At 36.5% G+C, this 14,631-nt stretch overlaps 1 protein-coding gene across 20 annotated transcripts in view; it reads right to left on the bottom strand.

Annotated features, from left to right (window-relative positions):
* The window catches only part of FOXP2 (forkhead box P2), a 548,879-nt gene that overhangs the window by 133,356 nt on the left and 400,892 nt on the right, over window positions 1–14,631 (bottom strand). For 19 of the 20 annotated variants that reach the window (XM_043549777.1, XM_043549764.1, XM_043549692.1 and 16 more), the window contains one exon: window positions 9,190–9,279. The exons of the other annotated variant lie outside the window; for it this stretch is intronic. In XM_043549777.1, coding sequence (XP_043405712.1) covers window positions 9,190–9,279 — 90 coding nt within the window. The remainder of the gene's footprint in view (window positions 1–9,189; window positions 9,280–14,631) is intronic. 20 annotated transcript variants of the gene reach the window in all.

Below are 14,631 nucleotides of genomic sequence, written 5' to 3'. Positions count from 1 at the left end.
ATACAGCAATGGCACAATTAACACATACACTAAGTAAAATATCCAAAAATATAGCCCAATGAGCATGAAATGAATAAACAATACAAATATCTGATTTATGCAGTAAAATGAATGTGTTAAGAAAAAAATCAGCAATTGCAAACAAGGAACGGATAGAATGGCATTTTAATGTGACTTTCTGCCCTGGATTTTTATTTGGAAGGGAGCAGAACTAACAACATATATCACTACATCTGGGTGTAGATTCTTTAATGTCTAGACAGAGGGCATTGTTTTTGAAAGAACTTCTCTGTAAGCATTTACAATTGCTTAATTAAATAAATGCCGCTGGAAAGATAACTTATACCCTGACAGTGATTTCACTTGAAGCTATTTTTAAAATTACAGAACAAAGAATCACCGTATCTCACTTGGATGCAAAAGAGATAGTGACTTAAAATTAAGCAAAAACAATTCAGAATGCTAAGTAGTTTACAGAATATGTTCCTTGGCTGTTTTCTGGATTGGCAATTTTTATATCATTGTACACTGATATGTTTGTTAAATTCAAGGATGGCATGAGACACCTGCTTGAGTGGTGGAATCTTAAACCAGTGTAATTAGGAACCTGCTTGGGAGCAGACCCTTTAATAGAATCGTGCTGAGTGGGGAGCCATTCACACATCCCCACTCGGCTCTTCACAGGCTTTTCTGGGCAGTCAGCCAGCTAGTGGGAGAATCAGACCAATAAGAGCTGTTGCAAAAAGTCTGGAAGAGTGGCTCACGAAAACCTGCATCTCCCACAGCCATAAATGAGCTACTCACGCAGCAGAAAAAGAAGCAGTTATGGTGAATGTGAAGGCTGTGCAGGGAGCATAGGGGGCGGGTTGGGAGTGGGTAAAGGTTTCCAGCTGTTGAGGCAGTGCAAAGAAAAGAAACTTATTTTTAGGGCCTGGACTCCTGTACAGACCAGATAAGGAAAAAGACAGACACTCCTCCATCCATCCAATTCACAGCAGTAGTTCCTGGTATAAGCCAAATGGCAGGATCCATCATGAGAAGAATTTTGGGCTATGGGTCCACTCTTTAGTCTGAGAAAAGAATAACTATTTTCTAAATCCTGGGCCTGAAATTTGTGAGCCTATATAAAGAGTAGGAGTGAGTGAACTTGGGATACTTTTCCCTAGGGCTGCCAACCCTCCAGGATTGTCCTGGAGTCTCCAGAAATCAAAGATTAATCTTTAATTTAATTTAATTAAAGATGAAACCATGTGATGAAACTTCCAGGAATACGTCCAATCAAAATTGGCAACCCGACTTTTTCCCCCACTCCACAGTCAGTAGAGATAGTCAGAGGATCAGCAACATAGGTAACTTGAAGGTGAGGACAAGAGACTGATGACAGGAGCAAAGAAAGCAGATGTACAGGAAATGGTTTTCTAATCCTACAAGAATTCCTGAGATGTCAACACATTTTCCCACCCGGGATCAGGACAAAAAGTCAAAATCTCAAAAATTTTTACGATTTCATATCTGAAAAAAATCTAATGAGGTAAATTGAAAATTTTGTTTCAGTCATTTCAAAATGTTTCATTTTGATTTCAACCTCATTTAAAAATATTGGCATGGGACACTTTGAGAATTATGAAACCTTGTAAAAAAATTCTCATCTAAAAATTTGTCCAAATTGACCCTTTCCCATTGTTTCACTTATGATGAATCGACATTTCCCGACAAAAAATGTTTTGCTGGAAAATTCCTAACCAACACTAAAAGAAAGGATATAGGATTCAGAGACAGTTACAGTAATAAAATTCTGAGAGAGAGAGGCATAGAAACCAGGAGGATGAACTGTCGCACCTGTATACACTGAAAATTAATATGCTTTCTAAACTTTTACAAAAAGCGCCCAAGAATATTTAGAATATTGCAACCTACCTAGGTGCTTACATGTATCTATTATTATAATGCACTATTGACTGAATAGTCAGTGTGTTTGGTGTTATACAGAAAGCAACGGTCCTTGCCCCAAAGAGTTCTCTCTATATCACACACAGACCTCCAGCCATTACTACATCATCTCCTTCTCACTCACTGCAAGTAGAAGCGCAGACAGCACAGTACGCATATGTACAATTTTTCGATATATGTCCCTATAAAACTCATAGGATCTGAAGAGTTGCAGAACTATTTTACATACATATCTAACTACAAACATTTGTTTTATCAGTGAAAAAAAGAGCATGAATACACTACAGATGTTTAATATAAGCTGAAAAGACATTTTCAGCAACAATAAATCAATATGAAAACTAAAGTGGGTGATGAACAACATAAAATATCTTATACAAAATCATTTGTTTTAGTATTTAGAATGTGATAGAGGCATTCTAGGAATCTATTGGCTGACTATTTTTTTTAAATGTTTGATGTTTCTAACAGTGAGAAGTGATTTAAAGCAATACTTGTCCTGACAGATGTTGTGGCTTAAAGATAACAGTAACATAAATAATCAAAGAGAGGACAGGTACTCTGGAATGGACCTCTATTCATGAGGGTAAAACCCATATAAATGAGAGAAGAATCAAGTTTTTAAAAGCATTTTCCTTACAATATTTCCAATACAATATTATGTATCCATTCATAGAATCATTATACACATTTGAATTACAACCTGGCTCCTTCCTTTCTTACCATATTGATCTCTCTACATTACATGGAACTCTTGTCTTCTACACTGCTGAAAGCATGGAAGTTTACACATGCACACAGACACACTCACCTTAACTAAAAATAACTCCCTTGCCTCCTCTTCCTCTCTAGGGTTTATCCTTGCCTTTAGAGTGGGTATCACTGATGCAAATTTTTTCACCTTAGAGGATAACTGCATATCCTTCATAGCAGACTTACTAGGGAAAATGGGACTTATGCCTTTCCAGGAGCTAGCTTCCAGATTTAATTTACCCCAAGCCTCCATGTTTGCTTATATGTAGGCCACACATCTCCTTCAGGATTATACTCAAGAGGGCGAGTCTGTTTATCACTATTCTCCTCTTACATATTAGACATTTGCATCTCTCCAAATCAATGCTCTCGAGTATATACAAAATACTCATGCCTTGCTCCTGTGCTAAATAGGGCTTACTTAGTCTTAAGTGGAAGAGTTGTACAGAATATAGTTGGCTGGAAGATCTGGAAAGAGAGTTTTGGACTAATTAAATTGATTTCTATTTCTGGTTGACCTGGCACAGAGGAAACCCAATGCATGCTATTATCCAAAACATTTATTTCTCCTTTTATGTGTTTTAAGCAGGAATCCCATATATAGTTAGGTGTGAGACCAGGATTGTATTCCGTATTTACAGGCCACAGGACAAAACTGAAAGGCAAGTGCCCATGTTCCCCAGCTGTTTCCTCTGCTCTCCAATTTATTCTACCCACTTATGCCTATTTTGTCCTTTTTCACTTTCTCATCAGGTTCTTTATATTACAATACATGTTATGTTTTTAAAATCCATTCTTGAATAAGTATAATATTTTTGTTCACTATTTTATACCAATTTATCTTACCAGAAGATCCCAAGGCAGATGACTGAATTAGGGGCAGCTTGAGGCAGGGAGAGCCGGCAGGTGAGACCAGAAGTAGGGTACATGGGTGTCCTTGTGGGAACACGCTTTTCTATCTTCTGAAGAAAATGGTGCACTGTTTACCTCCTTCTAACCCTATCACTCTTTACACTACCGCTCAGAACCCCATTCACTCTATATTCCGCCCAAATAGACCCCTCTCAGTTCCACCACTGGTTCTTTCTCTGTCACATGTTGTATGCACATGTACGTGCACCTGCACATATACACAGACATACACCAACACACACCCATAGCTTGCTCATACCTTCACCAGCCAAATATGCTGTTCAGTATTTTGTTTTTCTAATTTTATTTCTGAGTTGTTCTTTATTAACTTCCATTTGTCATTTACATACAATGAGATAAAATATTTTGTTGGATCAATGACCTCTCTATGACAAATCAGGGCTTGTAATCTCTTTGTTCTGAAGGTGCATTGTCAGACTTCTCTTTGAATAAAATACTTTACAAAAAGATAGTGTCTGATATTTTAGACATTTTATATATTTCCAACTTCCAACGCGTATTTCCAACTTCTGGTATTCTTGATACTAAACACTAAGAAAATAAACATTAAGTAATGAAACTTAAGTGTATACTTAACTTTCCTAAAACCAAATTTTATAAAATGATTATTTCAATGACGTGTTCATACTAAACAAACAAAGCTTACCTTAACAACTAACACTCCCTACAGCATGATATTTATACAACAGGCTTGGTACACACTGAGCTTAACCCTTTGGTTCCAGGAGTCATGATTTCCTGACATAGCATCCTAATATAAAATGCACTCGTATTTATGTTGGAAGCACCAAATCTTCTAGCACCAAGATGTTAATAAGCAACCAGTTAGCTACAAATACATTACCCTACAGAATTAAAAATAAATATTAGTTTGTTCCAATTAAGAAAAAGTTTGAAGACTGACTTCATGAAAATGAAGTACTCCATTATAGAGATTACACTGGATAGCAAAAAAAACAGATTTTCATAGATCTTATAGAAAAAAAATGTAGCTTGCCATCCAAATAGTTATGCAGCCTAGAGGGGAATGTAAAACATGAACAATGTAAAGATTAGACTACCTGAAATAAAGGAAATAATCCTAGCGCACTAATGCTCAACTATGATAGCAAATCAATAGCATTTGCACAGTTGTTGAAGAACCACAAGTCTGACTCATGGCTGTAAATGTAACAAGAACAATAATGCTGCCAGTTTTCATCCCTAAGCTACATGACACTAGATTCTTCAGTGGCTGTAGGAAAGTTACTTCTCTGAAAAGGTTCTAAAAGTCTAAGTGATTTTTATTTATTATACATACTCTGGGAATGTACTGTCATGCATTTAAATAATTCCAGGAGTGTGGCCAGCTTGCTCCATGACAGGTCACCATAATCACAGCATCACTAGTGAAGATAACGAATTTTCAGGAACCAAAAATAACATTACAGAAGTCTTATCCTTAGTATTACAATATGTTTTTAAGGATGTACAGATAAGACAGTAAAAGATATTATCTCATAATACTTAGGATAATATCTTCTGTTCTCATCACTATCCCTATTTAGGTTTCAGAGTAACAGCCGTGTTAGTCTGTATTCTCAAAAAGAAAAGGAGTACTTGTGGCACCTTAGAGACTAACCTATTTATTTATTTATTTATTTATTGGTTAGTCTCTAAGGTGCCACAAGTACTCCTTTATCCCTATTTAGTTATTCTGCTATACGTTGTTAATCAATGTACCTACTGATTGGATCCATTCAATTTGTGCATTAGGGTAATGAATGGCATATCTAAACATGTTTCAAATACATTTATTCAGATATCTATACATGAAAGTAAAATCACTACTACAACTCGTACTCAAGCTTGTCAAATGGGATGTTTTTCTCTGTTTTGCATAAGACATGCTAATGCTTATGCCATCTGCAGCCCTGAAACCCAGAAAAAATGTAAATAAAAAACAGAGGTAAGTAGATAGACACACGCATTCTGGGCACAGGCCTTCTATATAAATTTTACAGCTAGGCAGTTATCATTCAGAACAATGCCACATCCAAGTCTGAACCATGAGCACCTTTAAGAAATAATATTGGTGATCTAACCAGACAACGGTAATATTTTTCTATTTCAATACATAAATAAATACATATACATATAAAATGCAAAACATAAGACTTATCTCCTTTTATCCAGCTTATATAACATGCTGTCACTTTCAAAAGGATTTTTTCATAAGAAGCAAGTAAGAACTGCTTTGGATCACTACCCGAATTCCTCTAGAATGATCCCAGAAGGTTCCCTAAAGGCATACTGTGTGTAAAGTACAGTAAGAAATCCATGGCCCACTACCCCAAAACCCTACTTTTGTAGAGGAGTGTGAAGGGAGGTTGAAAGTTTTTGCAGTAACCTTTCAACCTGCTGATTAGCTAATGTGTGCCACAGGCCACTAAAATACTGCACGTTTCTGAGTAATAAAGAAAACACACATAATATACCATACTGAATGTTTCAAAACACTGAATACAATTTGTAACCCAATGGCTACAAAAATATAAAATTTTTTCCTCTTTCTTTCTCCTTATGTATGTGCTCCTTATTTACATCAAAATATGGAGTGCATAAGTGGTTCAATGGGAAATAATACCTAACTCCCCATTTGACTGCAGATATGTAAACTAGTTTAAAAGTTTTATTAGATTCATAATGTAGTCCCAATCTGTTTCCAGTTGCCAGATTGGTCAGTTGCTCTGAAATTAGAAACACACTAATTCTGAAACTAAGTTAATATTTTGGTGGGAGAAGTTTGTTCTCCCCTTTTACTTCACGCATACGTTTCTTTGTATTTGTGTCCTCTAAACCCCACATTGTTAACATATATGTATCGGTACCTATTGCTATGAAACTTTGGCATTAAGTTACCATTTAAATCTGGCATAATAATATAGTAACGTTGCACAATTTTATGACCTGTACTACAATATTTGGCCTAACAGGCATCATAATGCTCAAGATGTAAATTTCCACTACATAACGAACAATGCAAAGCTCTGTATTAACAGTCAATGACAGAAATAAAAAAGCTCCAAGGACTTATTTTCAAACCTTTTTATACACTTACAGTCAGAAGGAAAAATAAAAATGGAATTATACTCAGGCCTTAATTTACGACATATGATACCTAAACTGAAGTTGGAGAGCAAATTTCATTTTTCTTTAATTTAAAAAGTATCAAATAAAGGTGCACACACTTAAATACGAGCCACTGTGGGCATTCTGGGTGTCTAGAGCAAATCTGGCACAAAAAAGCAGCAATCCTGGCTTTAGAGAGCTTTTGAAAAGAAAATATTTGCTATTTGCTTTCTTTATTTACTCCTCCCTTGTTTCACCACCACTGGTGAGAAGGAAGCACGAGGCATCTTTACCACTTCGGGCATGTCTACACTGCAGTTAAACAAACACGGCTGCCCATGACAGCTGACTCAGTTTATGGGGCTGTTTAATAGATGTTCAAGCTCAGGCTGGAGCCCGAACACTTACAAAGCAATTACAAAAGTTCCACAGCCCAAGCTCTGTGAACTCAAGTCAATTGACATGGTCCGGCTGTGGGTGTTTAATTTTAACGTAGACATACCTTTCCTTTCCCTGGGAGATTGAAGACACAGGGCATATCCTCCATGTTGATCCAGAGGGAATTTGAGGACACAGAGCATCTCCTCCAATCTCTCCCCTCTTTCAGAACAATCTCTCCCTGTCTCAAAATAATCACCATCCTTCTAGGTTTCAGGTCTATGTGTTCTCCCTTCTTTCATCACTGTCCGTCCCTCCCGGCTGTTCCTTCCAACACTTTCCTCCTTAGACCTGAGATAAAAATCAGGTGGTGGGTGGAGCGTTGAGCTGCCAATCCTACCCTTAAGAACTCACTGAAGAAACATGGCTGGCAGGTCAGGCAGCTGCTGCCTCTATGGCCACTTTTTTTTGTCTCTGTCCTCAGCTTTCAGAACATCCAGTAGAGGGAAAAGCCAACACTGAGGAGAAGGGTGGGGAAGCTGAGACAGTCTCAGGACTCTTGCTTGCTTTCTACAGCAGATCCTCATGGCATGATGCCAACTGTATATATTTAATTCCCCTTAGACATCTGCCTGTGTCTTTGGCCTGGTTGTAAGCACTTACAGTTGGTTTAAAAAAGCCAGGGCAGTCCTCACTGAGCTGAGACAGCTCGTAAGTATGCAAATTGCTGCAATTTAAAAAGCACATTGGAAAAAGGTGGAAGCGTAGAGCTGTGTGAACGAGTCCTTATGTTCCTTCATGAATGTGTCACAAAGAAAAGGGTGAAAATGTGGAATTACATTAAAAAGTGCATAAGTGAACATAATGTTTCCGGCAAAATTTCGAAAGAAAGAAAGAAAGAAAGAAAGAAAGAAAGAAAGAAAGAAAGCTCTTGTGTGTGAGATACTCCCTTAGACACCCCAGAAGAGAAAAATGGCATGAAGACTAAAGCCAAAGAACACACCACACAAATTACATCTGAGACAAAAAGACACTTATTTAAAGAAGGTGAACTGAGGATGCAGAGCAGCCCCAAGTGGCTGTTTGGAATTCCGGCTCAGTGGAGAACATCAACCAGAAAGGCATCACACAGAAATTCGCTGGCCTACCAAAGAATATGTGACCTCCAAAAGGCCTTAAGCCTCCCCCGGAAAAGTAGATAGGGGCTGTGAGGGAAAAAATGGGAGGAATTATACTTTCTTTACACTCAGAGCCATGCACAATCATCTCACATATTGCTGTCTTTTGCTGTTCACCAGTGAAAATATGAATATTTGGTTTGCTTGAAATGAGCGAGAATCTCTGGTGTTAGCAGTGTATAATTTCATATGTAACTCTTACTTACAACAACCTACAAATTAGGTAAAATTTACCAAAAAAAAAAAAAAACCCTTCCTCGGATAGCATGTTTTACCTTTTACAAATGGCACACATACTTTTATCAATAAAGTATTTGAAAAAATTACTCAACACGTGGTAAAACAATTCACATAATCTGAATGAAACACAGCATTCAAATATGAAACTCTAGAATATATTTTTCTAAAAGCAGCAGGTGCAGCTCCTTTGCAATTCACCCAGTTGTGTTGGCAGCTTTGGGTTGTTCTGCATTTGTCCCTTGGTTAGAATGCTGTTGGATTATCTAGGGCTGCTTTGTTTTCTTAGACATCATTTTACTCTTAGTCTTGACATAGGAATTTTTACATCCATTTGTGAGTAAGAACACACAAAATCTCTCAAGATATCTATACAAACATTCTTTATATTGTAGCTATTGAACTCAGATTTGGTTTGCATCAATCTCTGTAGTAAGTGACCTTTTGAGTATCTACAAACTACAGCATTTTCTTATTGTGCAGTGAGTTTTCTTTATGAATCAGAAATGAACTACTAGCATGCAAGCATATCTACTGTATTTGTGAAACTGTACATATGCAAGAGTACACTACAGACATACACATACATGTGCGAGCACAATGCACTTCCTTGTGAATAAGGCCCCAAAGATAAGCATATTTTACTAACCTGCAGTGGTCTCTGTTTATCACTGCCCTTAGGAGATTTCAGTCCACTTGTCTGTTGCTGTAAGAGAAGCTGTCTTGCTGCTTGGAGTGCCTAAAAGTAAAAAGACAATCCTGAAATAATTTTTGAACATTTCATAGAAAGAGGCTGGTTAGTCACTGTGAATATTAGGTAAGTACATTCAGAGAAAATATAGTCTCCTCCTATTCAATCTGTAATCATTAGACTTGAGTTTTTCTTAAAATATACAAGAAAAATCCTCAGAATGTACATATAAGACTTCACTAGAATTTATGGATGTACATGAAATCCTGCAGGAAATAAAGTTAATTTGTTTAAAGTGCTTGAAGAGGAAAAATCATAAACTGCATCAATAGCCTCATTTCCACAAGGAACTTGTCTTTGAGTGTTCAACTAAAATGCCCACTCCCTTGTAAATTATCATTCAATTTGCATTTTCATATTACAATTTTGAAGCAAAAGCAGTAGACTTCAAGTGTTACCGGAAGCTGTAATTAAATTTGACAAATCAACATCAGATTATCTTGAAAGTGAATTAATAAGGATATTCATTGAAGATTAAAAACACTTTTTTGTACTTACAATTCAAGGGGAAACCTCTCCTTTGACAAAATAAAGTGCAGTTTTAATGCTAAATAAAACTGAGTGGTTTTCATTTGCATTCTTAGTAAAATCAGAGAACAAAGAAATTACCACTCCACCAATCAGATTAGTTTCTGTGGATGACATTATCCCAATCAAAATATAAGATGTTTTCATTTATTTTATGTTTTCATTCCAACTCAGCAAAATAAAGCTAAGCAATAGAAATGTATATAAACATTCCATTTACCAGAAGAGCGCTAGTTTAAGTGAATTTTGTCCATACAATTATTGTAAAAACAAGAGCTACAAAACAGTACTTACTTACTAAAAGATTTTTTTAAAAGGAAAAACAGTTTAAACTAATTGTAAAACATTTATAATGAAGCTACTTGAAGAACTCTTTTTCTCCTCCCTCTTCAATGTCTGAGTTCAGTGAATAGCAGTTATGTTATTTAACAATGTATTAAACTACGTCATATTGCTGTTACTGGAACATACAGTATCTATAACACAATACAATGCAATCTTATTTCATCAATATTCTCCTAAAATAATCAAGATTCTCAGCTGATAAAGAAAGGTACAATTTTGATTAGACTCAAATGAGCTGGTTTTTAAGATAGTTTCTAGTATCCATGACAACAGTTGCTTTGACAAGATGTGCATATGGCATTACACTGCCAGCTGGTGTGAACAATGTTTGAACTACTGCATTGAGATGCTGAGCAAACAGAAAAAGTTGCCACGTCTTAACCCTCAGGGAAGGCAGTCATCCCCTGATCAATTATGAAAAGACAGAGAGAGGGCTGCTACAGTCTGGCTCCAAGCAAGTTTTCTGAGAAGGCAGGCAGACATAGAAAACCAAAGTAAACAAACTGAATGCACTAGCACCATCTCCTAACAACATTGATTTGTCTCCCCATAGAAGGCTCTCGTACAAGTTTGCAAAGCATACTTTTAACATTTGGATACATTCCCACAACAATCTGCTTATTGTTTCATCAAATTCTCAAGTAATTACAGGTCAGGTTCAGCACTAGAAGGATTATTACATTCCCCTGAACCTAGGTAATGAGAGAGAGAGAGAGAGAGAGATCCAGCTTCTGTTCTTTAAAAACAAGTACAGTTCAATGTATTTCAATGTGCAGTTGGAGTATTTTGTCACCATAGAAACTTGTGTTCTATTTGCTACCCTAAATAGAACAATAATTTTCTTTGCAATCATGGTTCATGAACAGTTTCTAAAGGCCAAATCCTGGTCTTGTTGCAGTCAATGAAAAATATCCATTGACTTCACTGGGATCAGGATTTGGCCCCAAGGTCCCATTCTGAAACATTTGGCTGAGAAATGGTACTGCTCAGGCATCACATTCATTTTGATTTGTAGTGAGTTTTATGATCCTTCACAATCTTTGGAGCTCTACCCGAGGGAGACTGGAATTAAAGAGAGACTGGAATCATTGCACTGTTGAATTGACAGGAGCTTGCATAGCTCACCAATTGGATGGTGGTGTTACAAGGCCCAGTGAAGAGATCTGAAGATAAATAGAAGAGGGAAAGAGCCATGAATAATTAATTTCTCTTTATTTGTAGTGGTAGCAGAAAGTTCATTAAACTGATTTTATCTGGAAAAATCATAATACAGCATCTTGCTGGTATACAGACTGATCAATGCTTGAAAATAGTAATATCCATGGGTTATTCTCACACTCTGCAAGTTGTTTCAGTGACCCAATCTTCCTCAGAAACACAGACAACTAGCACCAATATAAAAAGGAATCAAATCTCTGGCACAGCTCTAGATTTACTATACCAGAGAATCAGAGAACCAGAATCTGAAGCATCTCAAAATTTTGCCAAGCAATACTGCTCAAATCATGGGTAGCATTCTAGCACAGCATCACTATAAGAAAGCATGAATCCCAACCACTACAAAAGAAGTCACAGTCTATGAAAAAGAAATACACCACAACAGGATATGTTTGCATAAAAGGCTACACTACTTAAACTGGCTTGATTTATATGTGCAGGTAGAGACATCTTTAAAAGAGTAAAGGCTCATCTTTTAATACAGAATGTCTTACAAATGATGACTACCGGAATACTTCAATGAGCTTATTGTGGCAGTTTAGATTAGTGTAAACACAGGAGATAGAAGAAGAACAGAAAAGAATTTCAAAAGATCAGAGATGATTTAAAACTCATAAGGAGAAATCGCTGACAGTCTTTGTTCTTATGTCTGTTATCACATGACTCCTTTTTCCTCAATGTAGTGGTTAACACTTTGGTATTGCTTCCAGTAAACAATTTCTCAGAGACATATTATGCATCTCAGATAATTATTATTGGCACTATCAAAACTGTGAGAATTAGGGGACTATAAAACATTCAGTTTCTATCAGATTCATTTATTGCTATTAAATCCTTGAAAAACAACTTGACAATTTAAAGTAAAATATTAATGTTGGAAGACACATCTACATTTCAGTCATGTATCAAATTAAGGCAAATTCCAGATAACATTCATAAAGTTCTGTGAACTAATTGGATGATAACATGTGGTCTAAATAAAATTCAGCTAAAACAAACTAACAGATGTTTACAAACTTTGCTAGGTCAAAATTATGCAGAGTTTCGACTCGAATGCTAGCAAAGAAGGTTACTTGGGCAGTCAGAACAATATTCCAGTTTCCAATAACATTGTTTTGAATTAAGGAAGGCATTTTTACTTAATTAAATTATCTAATTTAGTAAAACTGTAGAAAAATAAAGCCATGTAGATGAAAACACTAAAAAGAACTAAGATTTCAACTGAATCACAATTAGTTTAACAATGTGAATGAAAATCATTATAATGGTTTAAGTATTGGCAGCATGAGCCGGAAATTTGGGCATATACGTTTCCAGAATTCACTGCATCTTGCAGTAAAGTATTTATTGGGAACACCATTTCTTAATATTTACTGTGCAGTTCCAACCTATCTGAAATGTAAGCAGAACAAAAATAGAATTGATTGTATATAATTCACTCTATTAAAGTTGATAATTTGATGTACATTTTTATATGTGTTAAAGATAATTGAAGGAGATATGAGTCATGTACTATTCTGTATCCAAAGCCCTAGATTTCTGTTATTTTAAGAATGCTTTCAAATTAATTTAATAAGATTTAACATTTTAACAAAGTGAAAGTTGCTACCAAAGAAGATAAACAGATTACTTTCCTGCTTTAAAAAGTAAATGTGTATTTTGTAGAAAACAGATGTCACTCATATCTTTTCTTTAAAAATAAGAATGTTTAACCTATAAGCCTGTTGCATTTGAGACGTTAAAATGAAAAATGACATCTACGCCCATTAATATCTTCAATGTATAAACAGCACAGCATGACACATTCTTGAGAGCTGAAGGCTACAAAATCTCTCTGAAACATAAATAACAAAGCACTCAGAAGCATATTTGATGTTGATATTCATCTCTGAGAAAAACACTGCTGCCTGGGCTTCTTATGAAAATAGATGCAGCCCAAATGGATCGCCTGTAATTGGTTTCAGATAGCGAGGTCAGAAGAAATATGATACAAGAAACTATTATGTGGAACAGTCGAAACAAGAATGTTTATACAGGCACTCCTCAGTTATACTGACAAACGGTGTATACTTTGCAGATAACCAGAACCAAAAAACTTGCCAGAAGACAGCCAGATTCTTTCACCTTTCCAGCCCAAAATCCCTATTTTATTTTGTTAAACGATTGACTGTTTTAACTTTGACCACTGAACGTAAAATAAGCTTCCAAACAGTCTTTCATGTTGTAAGTTTCATACAAGAGTTAACTCTCATCACTGGTAGCACCATGCAACAGGCAAACATGTAGGCATGCACGCACGCACATGCACTTAGTTGAGTGAAAGGCAACAGGCCTCAACTTTACTAACTGGATAGCAGCAAATTAACCAAGTGATTATATAGCTACATATAGTCTCAGCCATTAGATTAGTGGAACCTTTGTCCCTCCAGGGAATTACATTGTATCCTCCTTTCCCCTAATGACTCAGCTTCACAAGCCCAGAATTGTATAGCCATCACTTTCCCTTAAGGAGATTTAGGTCTGCTTGTAGGGGAACCACACATCTGTGTATGATTCTTCCTAGTACTAATCCAATGATACTACTAAACCCCTTTGTCGCTTAACCTATGATTATGTTATCTGAAAAAGGGAATGGGAACAAAGCTCTCTAACAAACAGCCCACAGGTTACTAGCCACTCAGTAACGACAACTGACAAACTTTCCAAACTAGTCTCCACAGGTTAGCAAAACTATCATTCCGAGGCTCTTCAATTTAAGAAGATCTGAACCACCTCCAACTACAAACTATGCAGCCTAATGACCCTTTCTGGATACACCAAATGAAAGCAAACCCAAACTTTACCAAGGGTCAGTCATAGATTTTTCATAGCTATTTAGGTCAAAAGGGACCATTATGATCATCTAGTCTGACCTCCTGGACCATGCAGGCCACAGAATTTCACCCACCACCACCCACAGTCTAATCTGTCTTGGTGAAAAAAATTCCTTCCTGACTCCAAACATAGTGATGAGGAAACCTCTAAGCATGCCAACAGGGGACAAACAGCTGGGAGCCTATGCAGTCAAGAGCACCCCACAACTAAAATCTGGGCAACAGTAAGAAGACGGATGCTACCAACGAGTGGGAGGCTGAACAGTTATTACATTGTTTGCTTGCAGTAGTGCTCATAACCTGCTAGTTGTTTTCTCAGGAAACTCACAGTCTAAGAAATCTAGATGACCAGTAGGGAGCTGAAAGAATTGACAGC

This window comes from Chelonia mydas, chromosome 1 (genome assembly GCF_015237465.2).
Source record: "Chelonia mydas isolate rCheMyd1 chromosome 1, rCheMyd1.pri.v2, whole genome shotgun sequence".
NCBI lineage: Eukaryota > Metazoa > Chordata > Testudines > Cheloniidae > Chelonia > Chelonia mydas.
Note: the sequence above shows the minus strand (reverse complement) of the source record. Positions and strands in the feature narration are given on the sequence as shown.